This window comes from Electrona antarctica (genome assembly GCF_951216825.1).
Source record: "Electrona antarctica genome assembly, chromosome: 9".
NCBI lineage: Eukaryota > Metazoa > Chordata > Actinopteri > Myctophiformes > Myctophidae > Electrona > Electrona antarctica.
This window is the reverse complement of record NC_136790.1, coordinates 5,975,699-5,994,644: the sequence shown is the minus strand read 5'-3', so window position 1 is coordinate 5,994,644 and position 18,946 is coordinate 5,975,699. Positions and strand designations below refer to the sequence as shown.

Genomic DNA, 18,946 nt, shown 5'->3' with positions numbered 1-18,946 from the left:
TCTTACAGTATATATACAATACATGTCGGTCAGGCTGGGTGGAGATCAGCCAGGGGGACAGAGCAGCATGCATTCCGACGCACCGCCATTCCGACTACGTGGCTCCCGTGTGCGGGTAGGGTTAGGGACTTGGTTAGTAATGTGGCGAGTCGGAATGGCGATGCGTCGGAATTGCACATTAGCCAGAGGGGAAGCCAGAGGGACACGATGAAGCATTGACCAGGTGCAGGGGAAGCCAGAGGGACACGATGAAGCATTGACCAGGTGCAGGGGAAGCCAGAGGGACACGATGAAGCATTGACCAGGTGAAGCATTGACCAGGTGAAGCATTGACCAGGTGCAAAGGCTGTCACGGTGTGAAATGTGTAATACAGTACGAAGATGCCATTTGGTAAAAAGTCAGTCCTTCTCGCTTAGTTTTCTTTGTTTCCTTTCCGTTGGTGCAACTGCTATCGAGGAGACTGACTCGACCGTTGGCTAGCCTCTCAGAACAGCAGGCAGCCCTTCCTCTTTTGCCTTCGGACCTGCAGCGCCGCCCTGGTGGCCATCTCAAACACGTCCCGGACGCCATCTTTGGTTTTGGCGGAGCACTCCAGGTAGCCAAAGGCACCAATCCGATTGGCCATGTCCCTGCCCTCCTCTGGCTTAACAGGCTCCTGAACAAAGACCATTGAAAAGACAAACATGACTCAATATATTGTCATAAAACCTGATGAACATTCACTTGAATGTGATTTACCATGTTTTTAAGGTGTATTTGTTGTTGTCATGATTGCAGCGTCCTAAAAATAAATACATAAAATCTACCACCTGCACAAGTGTCTGCAATATGGCATGAACGTATTAAATGAACTATGTCAGCCTGAACTGAACATGTAAATCCCCAAAAGCTGACATGATGACTTTAGGCTACTCTTTGTCACACATGTCCTGGGCATGTATGCAGAGAAAGAGAAAGCTGACAGCGGGCTCTGAGAGGGTTAGAGGGCTTTGTCAACATATTCATACTAGCCAAACCTGGAGACAGACAGAATAGGTGACAGTGGCATGTTCTGCTATTCTATGGAAGAGACAGACCAATGTGATAGGGACATTCTATGCCATTCTCTGACTGAATGGGCAGTTTGTGGCTGGTGTGGACACATGTTCCCTTAAGATAGCCATATGATATGATATAAGTTACATAGCCAGGAAAGGTTTCTTTTAAAGGACCTATAACATAAAATTTAACTTTTTAAATTTATTTTGTGTTTTCTATCCCCACAAATAACCAATTTTGAACAATTAGGCTTTCATATCATATGGGTGCTTTAATGGAAATTGCTCTCAGGAACAGCTCAGCTGATTTTGTCCTCATCGTGATGTCATCAATGTCACCCTACTTTGTATAATTCCTCCTTTTCTTCAGTCTTCAGTTCCAAATTTGCATTTCCACTTTGTTTACAATGTCCACCATTGTTGATTTTCCAAGCTGGCATGGAATGGAAACAAGCCTGGTTTTATCTAGCATCAGTATTATAATGACTCAAATATTAAATAATCTGCATATCAGCACCCCCACTACCTCAGGACATTGTGGTACTGCTTTCAAAGTCCAGAAAGAAATGACAAGGACTGGTTATATCAGAGTGGTGATTGAGGCTCAAACCATTAGAAATAACTTTGAGGGACATAGACAATATGATATAAAATATTAAAAACAGTTTTAAAATGCATGTTATTTGCGCTTTAGAGGAACATTTGACCTTTTTTCAACATCATTCATCTCCAATATGTGGGTCCTCGTCGCGAGTGACATTACTACCGCTAGTTTGAGCCAGAGAGTCGGAAAATAAATACTTTTTATTACTCCACTGCGCCCTCTACTGATATTGCCAAGAGAAAAATCTCATAGACAAGATTTTCCTTCCGGAGAAAAAAAATCCCTTTCTGGCAAAAAGTGCATTTTAATCCATTGAGACCTGGAACACATCCATGTCACGTTAGCGTTTAACCACATTAACCATTAACCAATTTTGGGCGGGAACCCCTTTTGGTGTTTTAAACATTATGTTATAATTTAGCTATTGAAAAATAGCAGATCTACAAGCTCATAGCGCGCCACCGAGTGGCGCGCTATGAACTTGTAGGTCTGCTATTTTTGAAAAATCGTTAAAATGTGCCTCAAATCTTTCCGAAAATTGTCATGATTTAGAAAAAGAAAAAAATTAAATTTCGACGTCAGGCCTGAATGGGTTAAACATGTGGTGGGGGGCTCAGAGTGCGTCCACTAATGCTGGTCTGCATTTATGCGAGCGTAGGAAAAGTTCCAAACAGTTCCATAGCTCTAATGAAGGCATTAGAGCTATGGACCATAGCTATTCCTAACCCTAACCTAAAAGTATGCCTAAACCTTACCTAACCTTATTTGTCCGCAAAATCATGTATCATGCCTCAGATTTTTATTTACTTAAAAAAAAAACTTCAATATAATCAATATAATATTGATATATTGCCCAGACCCTAGTTTGGGTACCTGCTTCATCTTGGCCAGTTCTCTCCTTGTGTGCTCATCATTCCTCAGGTCCTTCTTGTTTCCCACCAGGATGGCTGGAACAGTGGGACAGAAGTGTCTCACCTCGGGCGTCCACTTCTCCGGGATGTTTTCTGAAAGAGAGATGAAAATGCAATGTGCCCCCCCACGTTAAAATCATGAGCAGGTTTCTTTCGTTGAGGTATCAAGGATAGAATGTGTCACTTGCCCCTTACCTAAACTGTCAGGGCTGTCAATAGAGAAACACATGAGAATAACATCGGTGTCGGGGTAGGAGAGAGGCCTCAACCTGTCGTAGTCCTCTTGGCCTGCGGTATCCCACAGTGCCAACTCCACCTGGAACAAATACAACCAATACAGGGGATGGGTACAGATGGGTACAGCCATTAAAACGCAAAACGTAGGCCTACAGAAATTCATTTGATGAAGCAATGTAATTAAGGTCCATCCTTATTAATAACCATTCATTATTTAAGTGAATAATACGTTTCCCCCAGAAACCTTTTGTTCAAAAAAATAAATCACCACTCTTTTAGCCTGCAAATGTTGAAGTTTAATATTGTTCCTAATAACTTGCAATGATGCAAAAATGCAACATCATTGCTGTTATGCAACTGATTTGTAATTGTTTCCTGTGCACCTGCCAAAAGACCACAGGAAAAAAAAAAGGAAAATATGGGCACTTGTCCACACTGGATGAAGAGTATAATTGCCCATTGTTCCCATTACATAAACAAATAATCACCAGCTCTCAGCTCATTTGATAATAACCACACAGTTTATTTCCCCACAGTGAGTGCCGAGACTCATTTCTGTTTCTGGAACATGACTATAATTGTGCCTAAATTACTGGTATGCTCGAAATAACTCAAACGAAGAGTTCTCTTTTGCTGTGGATGTAATGCTTGGAACGCCGTGGCTAGAACTTTAATATTTCCTTTGATGTTAGGTTATACGATGATGGAATCAAAACAATGGTTTGTTGGGTCCTAAAGTGCTTTTGAGTGTCATAAAGCTAGCGGAAATTGTTTTGTATGTGGTAATTAGCTTAGTTAGATAACTTGTTTGCAATAATCCTTGTTGCAAAGGATTCAATCTAATCAGGGTAAACAAAAGCAGGAAAAGAGAATGAGGTGGAATAGGCTATAATCCATTTTCTTTTCTTGCCCTTCTGAACAAACAGATACATCTAATCGCATCTTATCTGGAAATGAGCACGAGGACCGGCCTTACATAGTCGTGCAGTCCCTAGTTGATTCATATTATTCTGTTAGGGAAATGGGTACATTAGAGAGCATCACACCAGATACCTCCTATTCCTAGGGAAGTGCAAACTGCAGCAGTGTAGCCACTGTAATTATATTACCATATGGTGGTCTGTGATGTTTAGCCCATTGACTCATGGTATATCGTACTTCACATTACTGCTCACATTCATAAAGCAAGTTTATTTGTATTGCACATTTCAACAAGACACAAAAAGTGCTTTACACAAAACATTAAGAGACATTAAGACACAGATCATTAAGACATTGAAACACATTATAAAAGGTTAGAAATTCAAGTTTTCCGGATATGTGGTGCATAAAAATGCTGCTTCTCCAGATTTAGTTCTGTCTCTGTGTTCAGAAAGCGGACAACCTGAGAAGTCTGGACTCTGGATGATTCATGAGGTATCACAAGACCATCCATTCATTTTGGCCCTGAACCATTCAATGCTTTTGCTTTAATGAACCAACTATTGAAATCATTTCTTCCACGGACTGGAAGCCAATGCAAACATCTGATCTGGTATCAGTAAGGACTCGAGCAGCAGCATTCTGAATCAACTACAGCTGTGTTTTTAGGGAGCACTGCACCGTTACAGTAGTCAAGTGTACTGAAGATGAATGCATGAAGGACAAGTGTTTCTCCGGCTGAGATATTTTAATCCTTGATATAGTCTTGGTGATTAAAAAGCTGACTTTGTAACTGTGTTAATGTGTTAATAAAATTTAAATGACAACTTTAGTTTTTTTCAACCAAGGTTCATGTTTTAGGTTGTTATTAGAGAAACTAAAAGGTGAGTGTTCATTTTCTGACTGCTTTTACATCTGGCCACAAAAGATCACAGGATCTACTGAATGTGACAAACTGACATATTGAGCCTATACACACAGTATAAGCCTTCCCCCAGTAGGCTACCTTCACATTCAGTAGATCCTGTGATCTTCTGTGGCCAGATGTAATTTCCTGGGGTCTAGTAGGACTATAGTTAAATCACCATAACATTTTGTAAAAAAATACATATCTACTAGCCCCATGTTCGAATGCCCCCGCCCTCCTGTCAAAAATAGCTAAAATCGCTAAAACGAAAGAAAGCAGCAAATGAAAAAATTATCTAATAACAACCTAAAACATGAACCTTGGTTGAACAAAACTAAAGTTGTCCTTTAAGGTTTGATATGACTACACCAAGATCACTGACAAGGATTGTCTTGTCACTTTTAAACATTACTGACTGAAGCTGAACACTGATATGTAATCATTCTTTCTTGTTCCCCAAAAACAATTTTTACAAACGTTTTTTTAATTTTAATTGAGGAGATGTCTGTGACATTGATTTGTTTGGACCGTTGCTATTGGTACATACATTTACAGCCTTGGGGAACTCTGTGTGTTTGTCTGCTTTAGATGTGTAATTATTAAAGACACAAAGTAGTCCCCGTCCTTTAAAGGGCCACTTCACCCCTTTTGCAACCAGATCTTATTTTAATGATGTTTGGGAGACGAGACACACTTTCCTGGGGGTTTTTTATGTGGGTAATAGGTGTTTTTAGATATTTTAGTATTTCAAAGTGTCCATGGACTCCATGATGTCATGGACACTGGGCTCACTTAATTGTTGTCTCAGTAAGACAGCCCTCCCCTATCCACAAGGAGGAGCAGTGCACCAAAGCATTATGGGAATTGTAGTCCAGGAAGGAAGTGAGCCTAGTGTCCATGACATCATGGAGACACTTTGAAATACTAAAATATCTAAAAACACAAATTACCCACATAAAAACCCCAGGAAAGTGTTTCTTGTCTCCCAAACATCATTAAAATAAGATCTGGTTGCAAAAGGGGTGAAGTGGCCCTTTAAGTATGCTTTTCAAAAATGTCAAACCAATTTAGTATTGTGCCAGAAAGTCTCACATTCCTAGTAATATATTGTTGTCGACCATATTAATGCAGCACTGAGATCTACTAATGTAGGCTACTAAATTCTGTCACTATCTAAGTGGATGTCAGACATTGAAGACCATAACAAAAGCAGTGCTGTGGTGCTGTCGGAATCCAGACAGGAAGACAAAACATCCAAGCATGGTGGTGGCCTGGGCCGTGGCTCAGCGGTCCAGGCACCTTGGCTGGTAATCCAGTCTGGCAGTGTGCCGCGGGTTCGACTCCCGATCCCGACGGCCTTTACTGCATGTCTTCCCCCCCATCTCTCTCCCCATTTCCTGTCAGCCTACTGTCTGTCCCTCCATGAAAAAAATATAAAATAAAAAAAAGCATGGTGGTGGGCATAGATGAGCATTATTCTTTGTAAAGCATTTCTGAATTTATGCAATTAAAAGCACAAATAGATTGTCTAGCCGGGGGGGAAAAGTCCAAGGAGTAGGCTAATTATTGATTTAGGAATGCATTTCCACCAAAAGAAATATCTGCCACAGAAGCAATGGTTTTAAGGTGGTTTATCACTGAAATCAAGCTCTGGCAATTATTCCACATGCTTTGTAAAATTCAACAACAGTAAGAGTATACCGTGAGTCATGGTAATAATAATGGGATAAACATGGCACACATGCCACCCTTATTGTCCTTTTAAAGTGACTCACACCGTACAGATCTTGGGGAAAACATTTAACAGGGCTGGAAGTGAATGACAATGCAGTAGATCATGGTGTTCCCACAGAGCACAACTATTAGTCAACGGTCCCAAAAATAGAGGGTTGCCGAGGCAGTGTGGTGGAGGCGAGGCAGCTCTCCTCTCTTGACATGAGCGATGAGAGCAGTTGTGTTCCCTATGGACTTCAGACGCTTGGAAGGAAAAGAGCAACAGAAAGAGAAACAAAACCAAAACAAAACATAAAGTAACAGAGCTATTTTTAGAAGTTGCCCAGCCTAATGAAGGGGGAGATAGAGAGCGCCCTTTCTCCCAGAGAGAGGGGGGGAGCGTTACAATTATTTTATACTGAGAACACAATGTAATCCAGCGGCGTCTTATGATGGGTGGGTAATTCTGAGCGGGGGCCTACAGTCTCCCCAGTGAATTGAGCCTCTTATCTCCCACCACAATCATCCCCCCCCCCCCCCCCATCTAAACCCAAGTCCAAGCATAGATCTCTAAGTTTGTATTTCCTGTCCAGAACACCCCTTCTAGCCCCCACTAACCCCCTAGCACCCCTTCTCAAGTGCAGGAAATGAGAGGCGTTTATCGGGCGGGAGCGGGACGGCCTTGGGGAGGCGGGGGTGGAGAGGGGGAATTATTGTCAATTGACATCCCTGTTCTGCTGTCTGAACAGGAAGCCAGAGAGCAGAGTCATTTCCTGTTTTTGCCCAAGTGGTGGTGATCCTGCAGGCTGCCGCGGTGGTCAGTGCGAGAGATAACAAAGCCCTTTGACATAACAGGCCATCTGCTGGCTTGGACATGCTGGGCCCCAACTGACCAACTCACCGTGACTCAGACAGATCCAGCGCAATGATGTCATACACAGTAAGACATAACACACATCTAACTATAAATGCACCACGTCTCTGCACGTACGCGTGTACGTCTGTAATCCTCGAGAACCGTTCCTCCCACCGACTTCAAATTCGACACGCGTTCCACCCCCCCCCCCAGCCTCTGCCCAGGCTCTGTACATGGCCCTAATTAGGCCTGTTCTGACATCACAATTATGTTCTGACACCTGCATAGACTCCATATTTGGGCATGCCTGACAAAGAACTCCATATATGGGCATAGAAGGGACACAGACATAATTACTGGGTGTTCTGACATCACAATTATGTTCTGACACCTGCATAGACTCCATATTTTGGCATGCCTGACAAAGAACTCAATATATGGGCATTCCAGGGCATACAGACATAATAACTGGGTCAGCTAGCCACTTTTCAGAGACAATTCTAGAGGTTGTCATTTTAACTATTCTTTGACACTATATTCAGGCAATTCAATTCAATTTGTCAGGAGGAAAACCGTCTGTGTGTTAGTTCAAAATAAATATTGAACCAATGAAAAGTAGTGAGAAGTGCTTTGGACAGACTTTTGATTGATTGATTGATTGATTGATTGATTGATTGATTGAAAATTGTATTAACAGTTTGCAGAATTACAGTACATTTCAAGCACAAACTCAATACAAAGGCTGTTAACTGTGAGTGGACGACCCAATTAAGCATTACACTTGTTTACAACAGGGTCCACCATGTTCAATTTATCAAAACATTTAGAGACGTACAAATAGACACTTCTATATAGACAAAGAACAGTACAGGAATTCATCATAATGGAGGTAAAAAGGGAAAAGAAACATATACAGTGAGGGGAAAAAAGGGGGGGCGGTGGGGGGGCCAGTTTCGAATTGCAGCCATCCGTAGGTGCCCTTTGAGAGCGGTTTTGAAGGAGTCAAGGGATTCGCATGTCTTAATGACTGTTGGTAGGGCGTTCCACATTTTGGTGGCATAGGAGCGAAAAGAATTTAGTCCCTTGTTTGTGCCGAATCTGGGTTGAACATGATTCGTTGCACACCCTCTGGTGTTGTGGGTGTGGACTTCGTTAACATTAAGGAAGTATCTACACAGGTACATGGGTATCTTGGTGGAGTATCGAATCTTGTGGACCAGACCCATTGCAAGATGCTGTACTCTGTCGCCGACCCTAAGCCATGCCAGTCTGTCAAAGTGGGCAGGGGTGAGGTGGGTTCGGGGGGTGAAGCCAAGTAGGAGCCTGACCAGTTTGTTTTGGGAGGTCTGGAGCCTAGTTTTAAGGGCCTTTGAGGTGCTGTGGTACCAGGAGGTGCATGCATAGTCAAAGAAGCCTTGTACAAGGGCTCCTGTTAAGGTCTTCAAGGTGTTTTTGTCGACCAGTGAGGAGATCCTGTAAAGGAATCTTGTTCTTTGGTTGACTTTTTTGATTACGCTGGTGGCCATTTTATCACCGGAAAGATTAGCCTCCAGGATGGAACCTAGGTAGGTAATTTCATCTTTACGTGTGATAACATTGTCACCCACTCTAACCAAGAAGCCATTTGCCTTGCTGAGATTACTATTAGATCCAAAGAGAATGGATTCAGTTTTTCCCAGGTGTAAAGATAGTTTGTTATCAGCGAGCCAGGTGCAGATTCTACCGAGTTCAGAGCTGAGGGCATTTTCAACCTGCAGTTTGTCCCTGTCCGAGACCAGCAGTGCCGAGTCATCTGCGAACAGGAACAAGTTGCAGTCACAAGCTGAAGTCATGTCGTTAACATTATTAGGAACAGTAGAGGCCCTAGTATGCTTCCTTGTGGAACGCCACAGCTCACTGGGAGGGGGGGGGACAGTGTTCCGTTCACTTCCACCATCTGTGCTCTCCCCTCCAGGTAGGATTGCATCCAGCTCACTGATGTGCTATCGAAACCAATTGCTTTTAGCTTGTTAACCAGTATGGAGTGGTTCACTGTGTCAAAAGCCTTTTGGAGGTCCAGCTTGACCATGCCGCAGTATTTGCCAGCGTCCACCTCTTGTTTGATGTGGTCGCTCAAATAGAGAAGGCATGTGTCAGTGGAGTGGGATGTTCTGAAGCCAGATTGGAACTCGTACAATAATTTATTAGTGGCAAGATACTTTTCAATCTGTTCATAGACAATTTTTTCCATCACTTTCGAGATGGAGCTTAGAATAGAAATAGGGCGGTAGTTGCCGGGGTCTAATTTACTCCCTTTCTTGTGCAGGGGGGTTACTTTGGCCAGTTTGAAATCTAGGGGGACCTGTCCCTGTTTGATGGAGAGGTTTACTATGTGGGTGATGATTGGAGCTATAGAGATGGCTGAGTCTCTGAGAAATTTGGAGGGAATATTGTCATGGCCAGTGGCCTTGTGGGGTTGGAGGGCACTCAGTGTCTTAAGTACCTCATCAGTTGTTACCATAACTAATTTAAAATCGTCTTTACAAACACCTAGGTTTCTGTAGAAGGTTTTAATGTGCTCTACACCAAAGAGCCCAGAGTGGGAGGGCAGATTGTTAACCAGAGTTGTTGATATGTTTGTAAAGAAGATGTTCAAGTAGTTGGCCACATCAGGCTTGTCAGTGATGAGAGTGTTGTTCGCTTTAATGTTTATGTTTGAAAACCTGGTTTTCAGTTTCTGACTATAGCCTAATTGGTTGTTGAGTAGCTTCCAGAGCTCTCGAGGATTGTTTTTGTTTTCCTCAGCTTTATTATTAATGAAGTTACTTTTGGCGGATTTGATCATGGCAGTAACATTATTTCTTAGCCTGTTTCGTTGGGTTTTTAGGTTGTCCAGCTGAGCTTGGAGACCCCTGTTGAAGCGCTTGGCAAGCTTTGACTTGCATTTTAGAAATTCAGAGCATTTTTTGTCTCTGGCATTCGTTGCAGTCATTATGTCCGAATTCATCCATGGCTCCGAGCGGGTTTTGACCCTGATGGTTCTCAGAGGAGCCATGTAGTTCAGTACTGATGTAGAACTTCTTAACTCCATTGGTTTGGACCCTCAAACTGTCTGCTAAAACAACTCCACCACCTCTCCCCCTCTCATGCAAGTAATTGACAATATACAATTTACAATTTAGGTATTTAGCAGACGCTCTTAATCCAGAGCGATTTACAGTAAGCAAGAACAAAAAACATGTAAATACATCAAATACATAAAAATAGTCATCATGAATCATACGTAAGCTTAAGAACCGAACAGTGGAATATCTATATAATGAAACTATATGTGTAATGGATACACTATACTATAGTTTGTCTATAGTGACTATAGAGTGCTATGTCTACATAATGTGTATTTAAGTTAACTATTTTAAGTTATTAAAGTTGAGCCTATGCATACGCCTGTAGGTGGTTGAGGCTAGGGATAGGGCAAGTGCTATGGCCAGAAGGGCGAAGAGTTTGGGATGTGTGAAGCGTTGTCCCAGCACTTTTAGCGAAGTATAAAATATTTTAAAAACATTAGGTTTTCTTCATTTCCTGAAAAACGTATATTTTTCAATGTAATGTATTTGCATTACAGCAGACCGCCATCTGTGCACAGTGCTGCACACTGCACAGTATTATTGAATATTATTATCATTTCTTCTCCAGCACAAACCTGTTTTCCGTCAACCTCGATATCAGCGATGTAGTTCTCAAACACGGTGGGCACATAGACCTCTGGGAACTGGTCTTTACTGAAAACGATGAGAAGACAGGTTTTCCCACATGCTCCATCCCCCACGATCACCAGCTTCTTCCGAATGGCTGCCATCTCTGCGGAGAAACAGAGAAGGGGACCTTTTAAAATGGTAAATGTAAATAGTGCATTTATATAGCGCCTTTATCCAAGGCGCTTTGCATAGATTGTGCATTACATTCACCCATTCATACACACATTCATACACCGATTGCGGCGGAAGCCATGCAAGGTACCAACCAGCACATCGGGAGCAATTTGGGGTTCAGTGTCTTGCCCAAGGACACTTCGACATGTAGACAGGAGGAGCCGGGATTCGATCCGCCGACCCATGGATCATTGGACGACCTGCTCTACCTCCTGAGCCACAGCCGCCCGCTATCGTTGAACCTTTGACTTACATTAGCAGGGCCAGGGATTAACAGATAAATGCAGACAGAAAACAATCAGAGCACAATTTATGCAAATTATTTTATTCTTGTTGTTTCTACTTTTCAATAGACCACAAGGAATGATAGAGAGAGACAAGCTCTATAGCCTTTCTTTATCCTTATGGAGAGACAAAGAGAAAGGCAGAAACATCAAGCCATTCTATCCAACTCTGCCCTATTTGTTTCAAACTCTTGCAGCGCATGTAAAGGTTAAGGTGTCCACGAAATTGGAACAGCTGTTGGTTGTTGGAAACTCGGTGGTTTCCTAAAGCAAAACAAACAGTGTTCCGCTCTCTATAATCTATGTGCTCTGCTGCTCTCTCAAGTGGCCTCATTTCTATACTGATTAATTTAATTTATGGGAATGAGGGATGATAGGAAGGAAGGAAGGAAGGAACTGGAAGGAAGACAGGAGGAAGGAAATGATAACATGTTTCACATTTACTGGTACAGTAGGTTATCAATAAAGATGATCAGATAAAAGCTGTGAAAATGCCAGAGAGATGCCTACATGACAATCCAGAATAAAAGGACCTAGCTGTGTGTGTGTGTGTGTGTGTGTGTGTGTGTGTGTGTGTGTGTGTGTGTGTGTGTGTGTGTGTGTGTGTGTGTGTGTGTGTGAGTGCGTGCGTGCGTGCGTGCGTGCGTGCGTGCGTGCGTGCGTGCTAACTTAACTATTAGCAGCGCCGGAAACTGATGGATGAGGTCGGTTCTGAGAGAGCTGGTTCGTAGGGGCAGCTGTGCATAGTGTAATTTGGCACTCCACCACATCCACTTTAGCAGACAGCCTTGACAGCAATACCCTTCACTGGAGCACCCGCTTATCGGAGCAAATTCATCTTCTCTGTCTGTGCTGCTGGCAAGACTTTCACAGCTAGCCCACTCCACTAGCCCACTCCACAAACAACAGATGCTTTGCATTGTGTTGAACAGTGGGAACCTAGAGATAGATTGGTCCGATTTCAGATCCACCTTCCTTAGTTGCCCTAGGATAGTGCGAGAGCATACTGTATAGTGTATACCACTGTTCAGTGTTTTCCAAACAGTTGGTCGGGACCCGTTTGTGGGTTACAGACAAAATGTTATGGGTCCATTAGCTTCCTACATTTTGTTTTTAATTATTATAATTGTCCCCAAGAAATCCCCAAAAAGCTAAAGTTTTCATGAATTAATACCAAATTAAATGATTTTTCAAAGTAATTTCTTGAATAAATAAAATAAAAATGTAGGAAATTCCATTAATTAGAAAACAAATGTTTAAGAAGTAGTGAAAATAGCCGATCTACAAGCTCACAACACGGCATGAAGCAAGCTTGTAGATCTGCTGTTTTCACTAGTTTGGGTCCCGGGCAAACGTCTAATCTCTCTTTTGGGTACTCAAACGACTCATCGTGTTATATGTTAGGGGCTTTTTCTGCAGACATTTTGAAATGACATAAAACGTCTATAATGACGTGTATTTCAAAGAACATGCAGAGTGTGGTCCACACTGCACTAGGAGAAAAGCCAAGACTTTTCTGATATTTATTGTTCCGTTTAAAAGCAGGTATGGTGTTGTGGCATGGCATCACTTGTTTACATCGCCAAACACACCAACAGCTTATGGACAAAAAAAGTGTAAAAACTGTAAAGGGAGACTACTAGGGCAGTATTATGCGTGTCTTAAGTACCAGGTCTTATTACTTAACTTAAGACCTGGAGGCGTGATCAATGCCATTTGGCTGAGTCTGAGTAGCCAAACAGCATTGACCACGCCTCCAGGTCTTATGTTAAAGGACCACTTCACCACTTTTCAACATCTCTTCATATAATTGGTTCTCACTAATGTTCATGATAAAACACCACCATTCTTTTCCTACTCAGTCTATGTCTCATAGGAGGGCTTTGGGCAGTTCGGACACCCGTCCACCAGTGACATCATCATTAGGCAGATTTTCTTTTAAACAAGATTTGTTTTAAAATATATTTAGATTTGTATTATCGTGAGAACGATGGCTTCAACTTTTGCATTGCAACTTTTCAGGAAAAGAAAACCTGCCGTTTCTATTAGCTTGGATTCACCATCGATGATGTCACTGGTGGACGGGTTTCTGAACTGCCCACAGCCTTCCTATGAGACACAGACTGAGTAGAAAAAAATTGTGGTATTTTATTATGAACATTAGTTAGGACCAATTATAGGAAGAGAAGTTGAAAAGTGGTGAAGTGGTCCTTTAAGACACGCATAATACTGCCCGATGACTCTAAAGCTGAACATGCGGGAGACAGAACAGCCCTGGCCCCAGAGAGGATCATCCTGTGAAACAAAACAATCCACTTCCGGTCCAGTGGAGCCTGGGAGGTACTTTTGGCTTCAGTTCTGTTTGAACAGGCCTCTGCGGTGCCTGGGTAAGACGAAGAGGGCTGCCAAAGGCCACATGCACACACATGTATGTACACACACATCCATGCATGTGCACACAATTTTGATCTGCTATTTCGGTGTGCAACATGCACATGGCAACGAAGCTAAGTCAGGTTTTATTAAAGTTATTCCAAATATTCAAGATACAGCCAAACACTATGAAGAATAGCACACAAAAAAGTCCTTGCGGTCTTGTTTCCATTCAGATGAGAAGGTAGGAATTACGCACACCGATCTTGAGCTCCCAAACTATATTTTAAAAATAAAATAAAAGAAAGTTTGGGAGCTCAGGACCGGTGTGCGGCCTTCCTACCTTCTCATCTGTACGTATTTTTGGTCAGCACCCGTAGAATCTTTTGAGATGTGCGTGTTTCCCTTTGGATTCTATTTATCTTGTTTCCATTCAGGCCCTGGGTAATCAATGACAAAGCTATTAATGAATATAAAAATAATATAGGTGTAGTTAAAATGTGCAATCTATCACAAATTCACAAGTAATGAAAATACATATTTTGTTAATAAATGGATATATGTATAGCCAGGCTATACTAGCCAGTGTGGATGTGTACAGTGTCAGCCAGCCTACACTAGGGCCAATCCCATATATCGGCCGGGCAGATATATCGGCCATTATTTGCATTTTGTACGACATCGGTATAGGCAATTATTAGCCTGGAATCCAGTCTAACTCGCTATATTCTCACTTGTGGAGCGAAGTGAGAAAGAAAATAAGGTAATTATGCATGACATGAGTATCTTTCTATATAATGCACAGTGACACAGTGAGCTTGTAAATTGGACATTTTTGAATATGGCTTAAGAATTAGTGAAAACATGCTAGAAAAGTAGATATTCTCCCCATGCATGATTGTAGATTCCCATCAAAACTATCTAGTTATAGTTGGTCAAAAATATTACATTACTGGTGGGAATAGCCATTAAAATACATAGGGAAACAAAAACACCACCACATCCGATCTTGTATTTGTGCAACACCCCCCCCCCCCCCCCCCCCCCCCCCTCTCCCTCGTGGGTCCTAGAAGCAAGCCAAAGTTGTGCAACAAGCAGAGTGAACATACTTATTGCAGAGACCAGAGTGACCCTGGCCTAAGGGGGGGTAGGGCTTAAAATCTTCACATCTACAGTATGCAGACTAAACAAAGCAGTTGCGGAGCACAATTGAAGTTTGCAAGCACAAGTTCAAGGACAAATAAAGATAAAGAGACTGGCATCTTTTGTCCTTGCAAATTGGGGAAAATATTATGGGAACATTCCAACTATTGTTTTGCTTTCCCAAACTGCCCAGTGATGCACTTCTTGTTTTCTTTTCTTTCTTTTTGATGCTGTGCGCGGGTCAGCCGATGACAACCGTCAGGTTATTTCCTGGGTTTGGGGTGTTTACGAACTGGCTGAAACAAAGTTCTAAAAACAAGGCTGGGTTTTGTCCCAGTTTTGCCACTTTGGCAAATTAATTCCATTCACACAGAAAAGAGATGAATGATATAACACAAGACACAACTATTACATTCACTAGACTATGAAAATATTTCACTCATGACTGTGATTTTCCAGGGCATCTCTCTGGAATTTATGTTTTTTAGACCAATCTCCCCACCTTTTTTTCTCGCATTTTTGTTTTTCACGCCCCTGGTCACTTACCAGTAAAAATAAATGAAATTGAACAAAGCATTAGATTGCGGGAGCTTAAAGCACAGGCACACTGGAATTTATTTCACCTCTTTGTGCCAATCTGAGAAATGGGCCAAAGTTCAAAAAGTGGCAGAATACATGGCTGTAGAGAGCAGGCAGTTAAGAGTCAGATTGTCTATGACTCTAAAATCATCATCATACTCAGGCATAAAACAAAAGGTATATCATACTATGAAGAATGCCTCCAACACTATAGCCTCGACATCAATTTGGCAAGGAACTAACTCAACTGTATTGTACAGTTTAATATTTTGGAGATGGCATAGGGCTTTGAGAAGATAGTTTCACACTAGACATTTCTGACTAATGATAATTAGGATACGATGACCAAACAGTTAGAGCAATGCATTCGTTGTTCATTTCACTCAGCTAGAACAGTCCAATAAGTTGTATCATTACCGTATGCAGCCTTTAACCACATGAATCCTATTCACCCTGTTTAGCAAAAAATAGCCGATCACAACCCGTCACGTTGCAAGGACCAAGTAGGCTATAGACCTCTGAGGGACATCGACAAAGTAGGCCCTAGGCATATAGGGTTTAAATGGTGAAGACCAGGAAAAGACAACATTCAAGCTGTTGGTAGCTATTGGTTAACCTGACTCCACAAAACGGCCTGGCCAATCAGCAGCAGCTATCCCGCCTCTAGCTGCTGCTGATTGGCCAGGCCGTTTTGTGGCCGGGCATCAAGTCTGCCTGAGAGTTCCCAGATGGGAGCAGGAGGGGGGAACCCAGTGTACTCTCTGCTGCCCCATCTGGCGGAGTCAGTTAGCTATTGGTAGCCTACTATAACAAATATCTTCAATCATCTAGTCCCATTTTGTGATGTCAATATTACCCATGCAGCCACAAAGAATGTGAGGGTTTGTAATGCCACAGTGGCACTGGAATGTTGACTACGGAGATTGGACAACTGAACTCTGGAAAGAATGAAGACCAAGATACCAAGTTACCAGTCACTCTATACTAGATCAAATATTACAAAGAAAGACACATGCTATATAGCTCTCTCTCTCTACTTGAAGAACTTGGCATATATGGTATTCCATTGATCAGCCCAGAGATTAAAATAGGGTGCATTTTGCATCCCAAAACGCAGTTTATAGTTAAGGGACGCAATAAAACAACGACTTCTGCATCCACGGGATGCACTACTGTACTGTTTTTTATTCTAGTTTATTTTGCTAGCTTTAGTTATAATAATCATTTCTTCTGTTTTCTACATGAATATAACCACATTATAAATGGCAATTTGTAAAAATGGCAAAATATGACTCCTAACGTCGTTGAAGTGGGACTCAAAAAATGTCCCTGGGACTCATCTAAAAGACCATCCCTGCATCCTGGGACTCATTACATTGAAAACCTATTTTTACATCACTGTCAGCCATAATAACAGTGCTGTGGCTATGGCTGGGTGTCAAATGAACATATCTCCTCAATTCTTTGTTTTATTTTTGGAGTCTAAGTCTAATTGTCATAATGAGAAGACAAGGCCCGATATTCATTCACACCTTCCTTCGAGGGGAAGCCAAAACATTGAAAGGTCGGACACTCGTGCTGGCTTCTGTCTATTAGGCCAGGGGTTCTCAACCCGTGGGTCGCGACCCCTCGGGGGGTCGCCAAATAATTTTAGGGGGTCCCCAAATTATTTTCCAAAAAAAAACAAAAAAAAAATATATTTTTTTTAAGTTTTATTTTCACGATTTTTCAAAAATAGCAGACCTACAAGCTCATAGCGCGCCACTCGGTGGCGCGCTATGAGCTTGTAGATCTGCTATTTTTCAATAGCTAAATTATAACAATCCTTAAAACACCAAAAGGGGTTCCCGCCCAAAATGGTTTAAGGTTATTGTAGCAGTCAATTTATATTGGGGGTCGGGAGGGGGCGGGGCGGGGGTCCCGAGACATTGCCAAAGCATTTCCGGGGGTCCCCGGCCAAAAACGTTGAGAACCCCTGTATTAGGCTACAGTAGAGTCTGTCTGGAGGACTCATAGTTTCATGACTCAGACTCACAGGCTGTTATAAGCAGTGTAGTCTCTCGAAAAGAGGGCACTGTTTCTCCTTTATTTGCCGATGGGTTCTCAGATTGTAAGCATGCCACCTGCATGAACTACTTCTCCCCGCCTCAGAAAGAGCCCTAAAACTGAAGTCTCATTGAAACTTATATCAGAATCATTTGACCAGAGATATGAAATGTAGGCTTTAACATATTCCAACTTTAATTATGAATTATTATTATTATTAATATTACCCTTATTATTATTATTATGATCTGTCAATCATACTGCTACACGTGTATTCGATAGGAAGAGAGCTACTGTAGGTCGGTCGCAGACTGTAGGACTACCTCAGTCAGTCTTCTTCTTCACATAGCTTTCGATAATAGACATATAAGAAACACCATGGTAACTAGAGCAACACTCATGCAGTGTTGAACACTGGAGCCAAGAGCGTCCACAGACATTTAGAAACTGACCACAACTACTGCGTACAGAATAGCCTAGGCTACTTGTATAATGAATAGTTACTTAAGTTTTGTCATTACCTTTTGTCAGCCAGCAGAGTTGATGTTATATTCTTTTTATTGACCACTTGTTGCTGCTGCTGCTCCTCCTCGCAGTTGCGACACACGCGCTTTCTGGCCGGCTGCAGACAGAGAAACTGCATCATTGAGGCCCCATAGCCCGGAGACCACCGGGCCAACAAACTAGCCAATCACAGAACGAAAATTCCGCCGGGCAATGGGACCACTCGTGTCCGCTCCTATGGTCCACTCCCTTCTTCTGTCAAAGATGACGTCATCCACAGTCCACACCAGGCCAGGTAGAAATGATGATGATTATTACTGCCGTCATGTTGTAATTATTATGCAATTTGTTAGTTTTATAAGTTTATTATTTTCTAAATATATATTTGGGTAAAAGTTAGTTTTTGGAGTTTAGTTCCGGTTCCATTTCCGGTGCTATGCCCATATATGGTTTGAGTCTGCGATGGTTCACAATCACTGTTACACTTCCGTTCTGTAGAGATGCCGGGCGGTTTGTTTACAGCGTGTCGCTGACCAACAGGTTTGTGTGTTTAACAACGTAAAGCTTTACATCAAGACATATTGACATGATGTGTATTTGAATGTCTTATTCATGGTATGAATTGTATTTCAGTGTCGCTGTGTTTATGGGCACTTCAGAGGGCAAAGACGTCCTTTAATTCCCTTCGGTTTATGCAGCAGCGCCAGTGAGGTGTGTTTGTGTTTCCTTTCTGCATTTGTTATGGTTCTTATGATGATTCTTTATTGTTTTGGTTCTAATCTGAATGTTTGTCTTTTATGCTTATTTACAACAGTTTGACGTTGTGGATGAATTGTGTGACCGACAATAAATCTACCAGTGATAAAAGAACTACCTTGCCTCGTTCTGAGTCCGTTGGGAGTGATAATGATCTTTGATA

At 42.1% G+C, this 18,946-nt stretch overlaps 1 protein-coding gene across 1 annotated transcript; it reads right to left on the bottom strand.

Moving 5' to 3' along the window:
- Positions 1–300: 300 nt before the first annotated feature.
- On the bottom strand, positions 301–18,173 carry LOC306928902 (transforming protein RhoA-like). The gene is made up of 5 exons (XM_079509201.1): positions 18,045–18,173; positions 10,870–11,027; positions 2,749–2,869; positions 2,516–2,646; positions 301–656 (listed from the first exon to the last, which is right to left on the bottom strand). Exons 2-5 carry the CDS (start codon positions 11,023–11,025, stop codon positions 486–488), a joined length of 579 nt encoding a protein of 192 aa, XP_079365327.1. The 5' UTR covers positions 11,026–11,027; positions 18,045–18,173; the 3' UTR covers positions 301–485.
- Positions 18,174–18,946: the final 773 nt, after the last annotated feature.

Bases quoted from the DNA above. Each gene is read 5' to 3' on its own strand.
- LOC306928902 (XM_079509201.1), bottom strand. From the start codon at position 11,025: ATGGCAGCCATTCGGAAGAAGCTGGTGATCGTGGGGGATGGAGCATGT. The intron at 2,870-10,869 runs GTTTGTGCTGGA...TATTTGTTCCAG, and splicing joins TCGAGGTTGACGGAAAACAG to GTGGAGTTGGCACTGTGGGA. The intron at 2,647-2,748 runs GTAAGGGGCAAG...TCTCTCTTTCAG, and splicing joins TGACAGCCCTGACAGTTTAG to AAAACATCCCGGAGAAGTGG.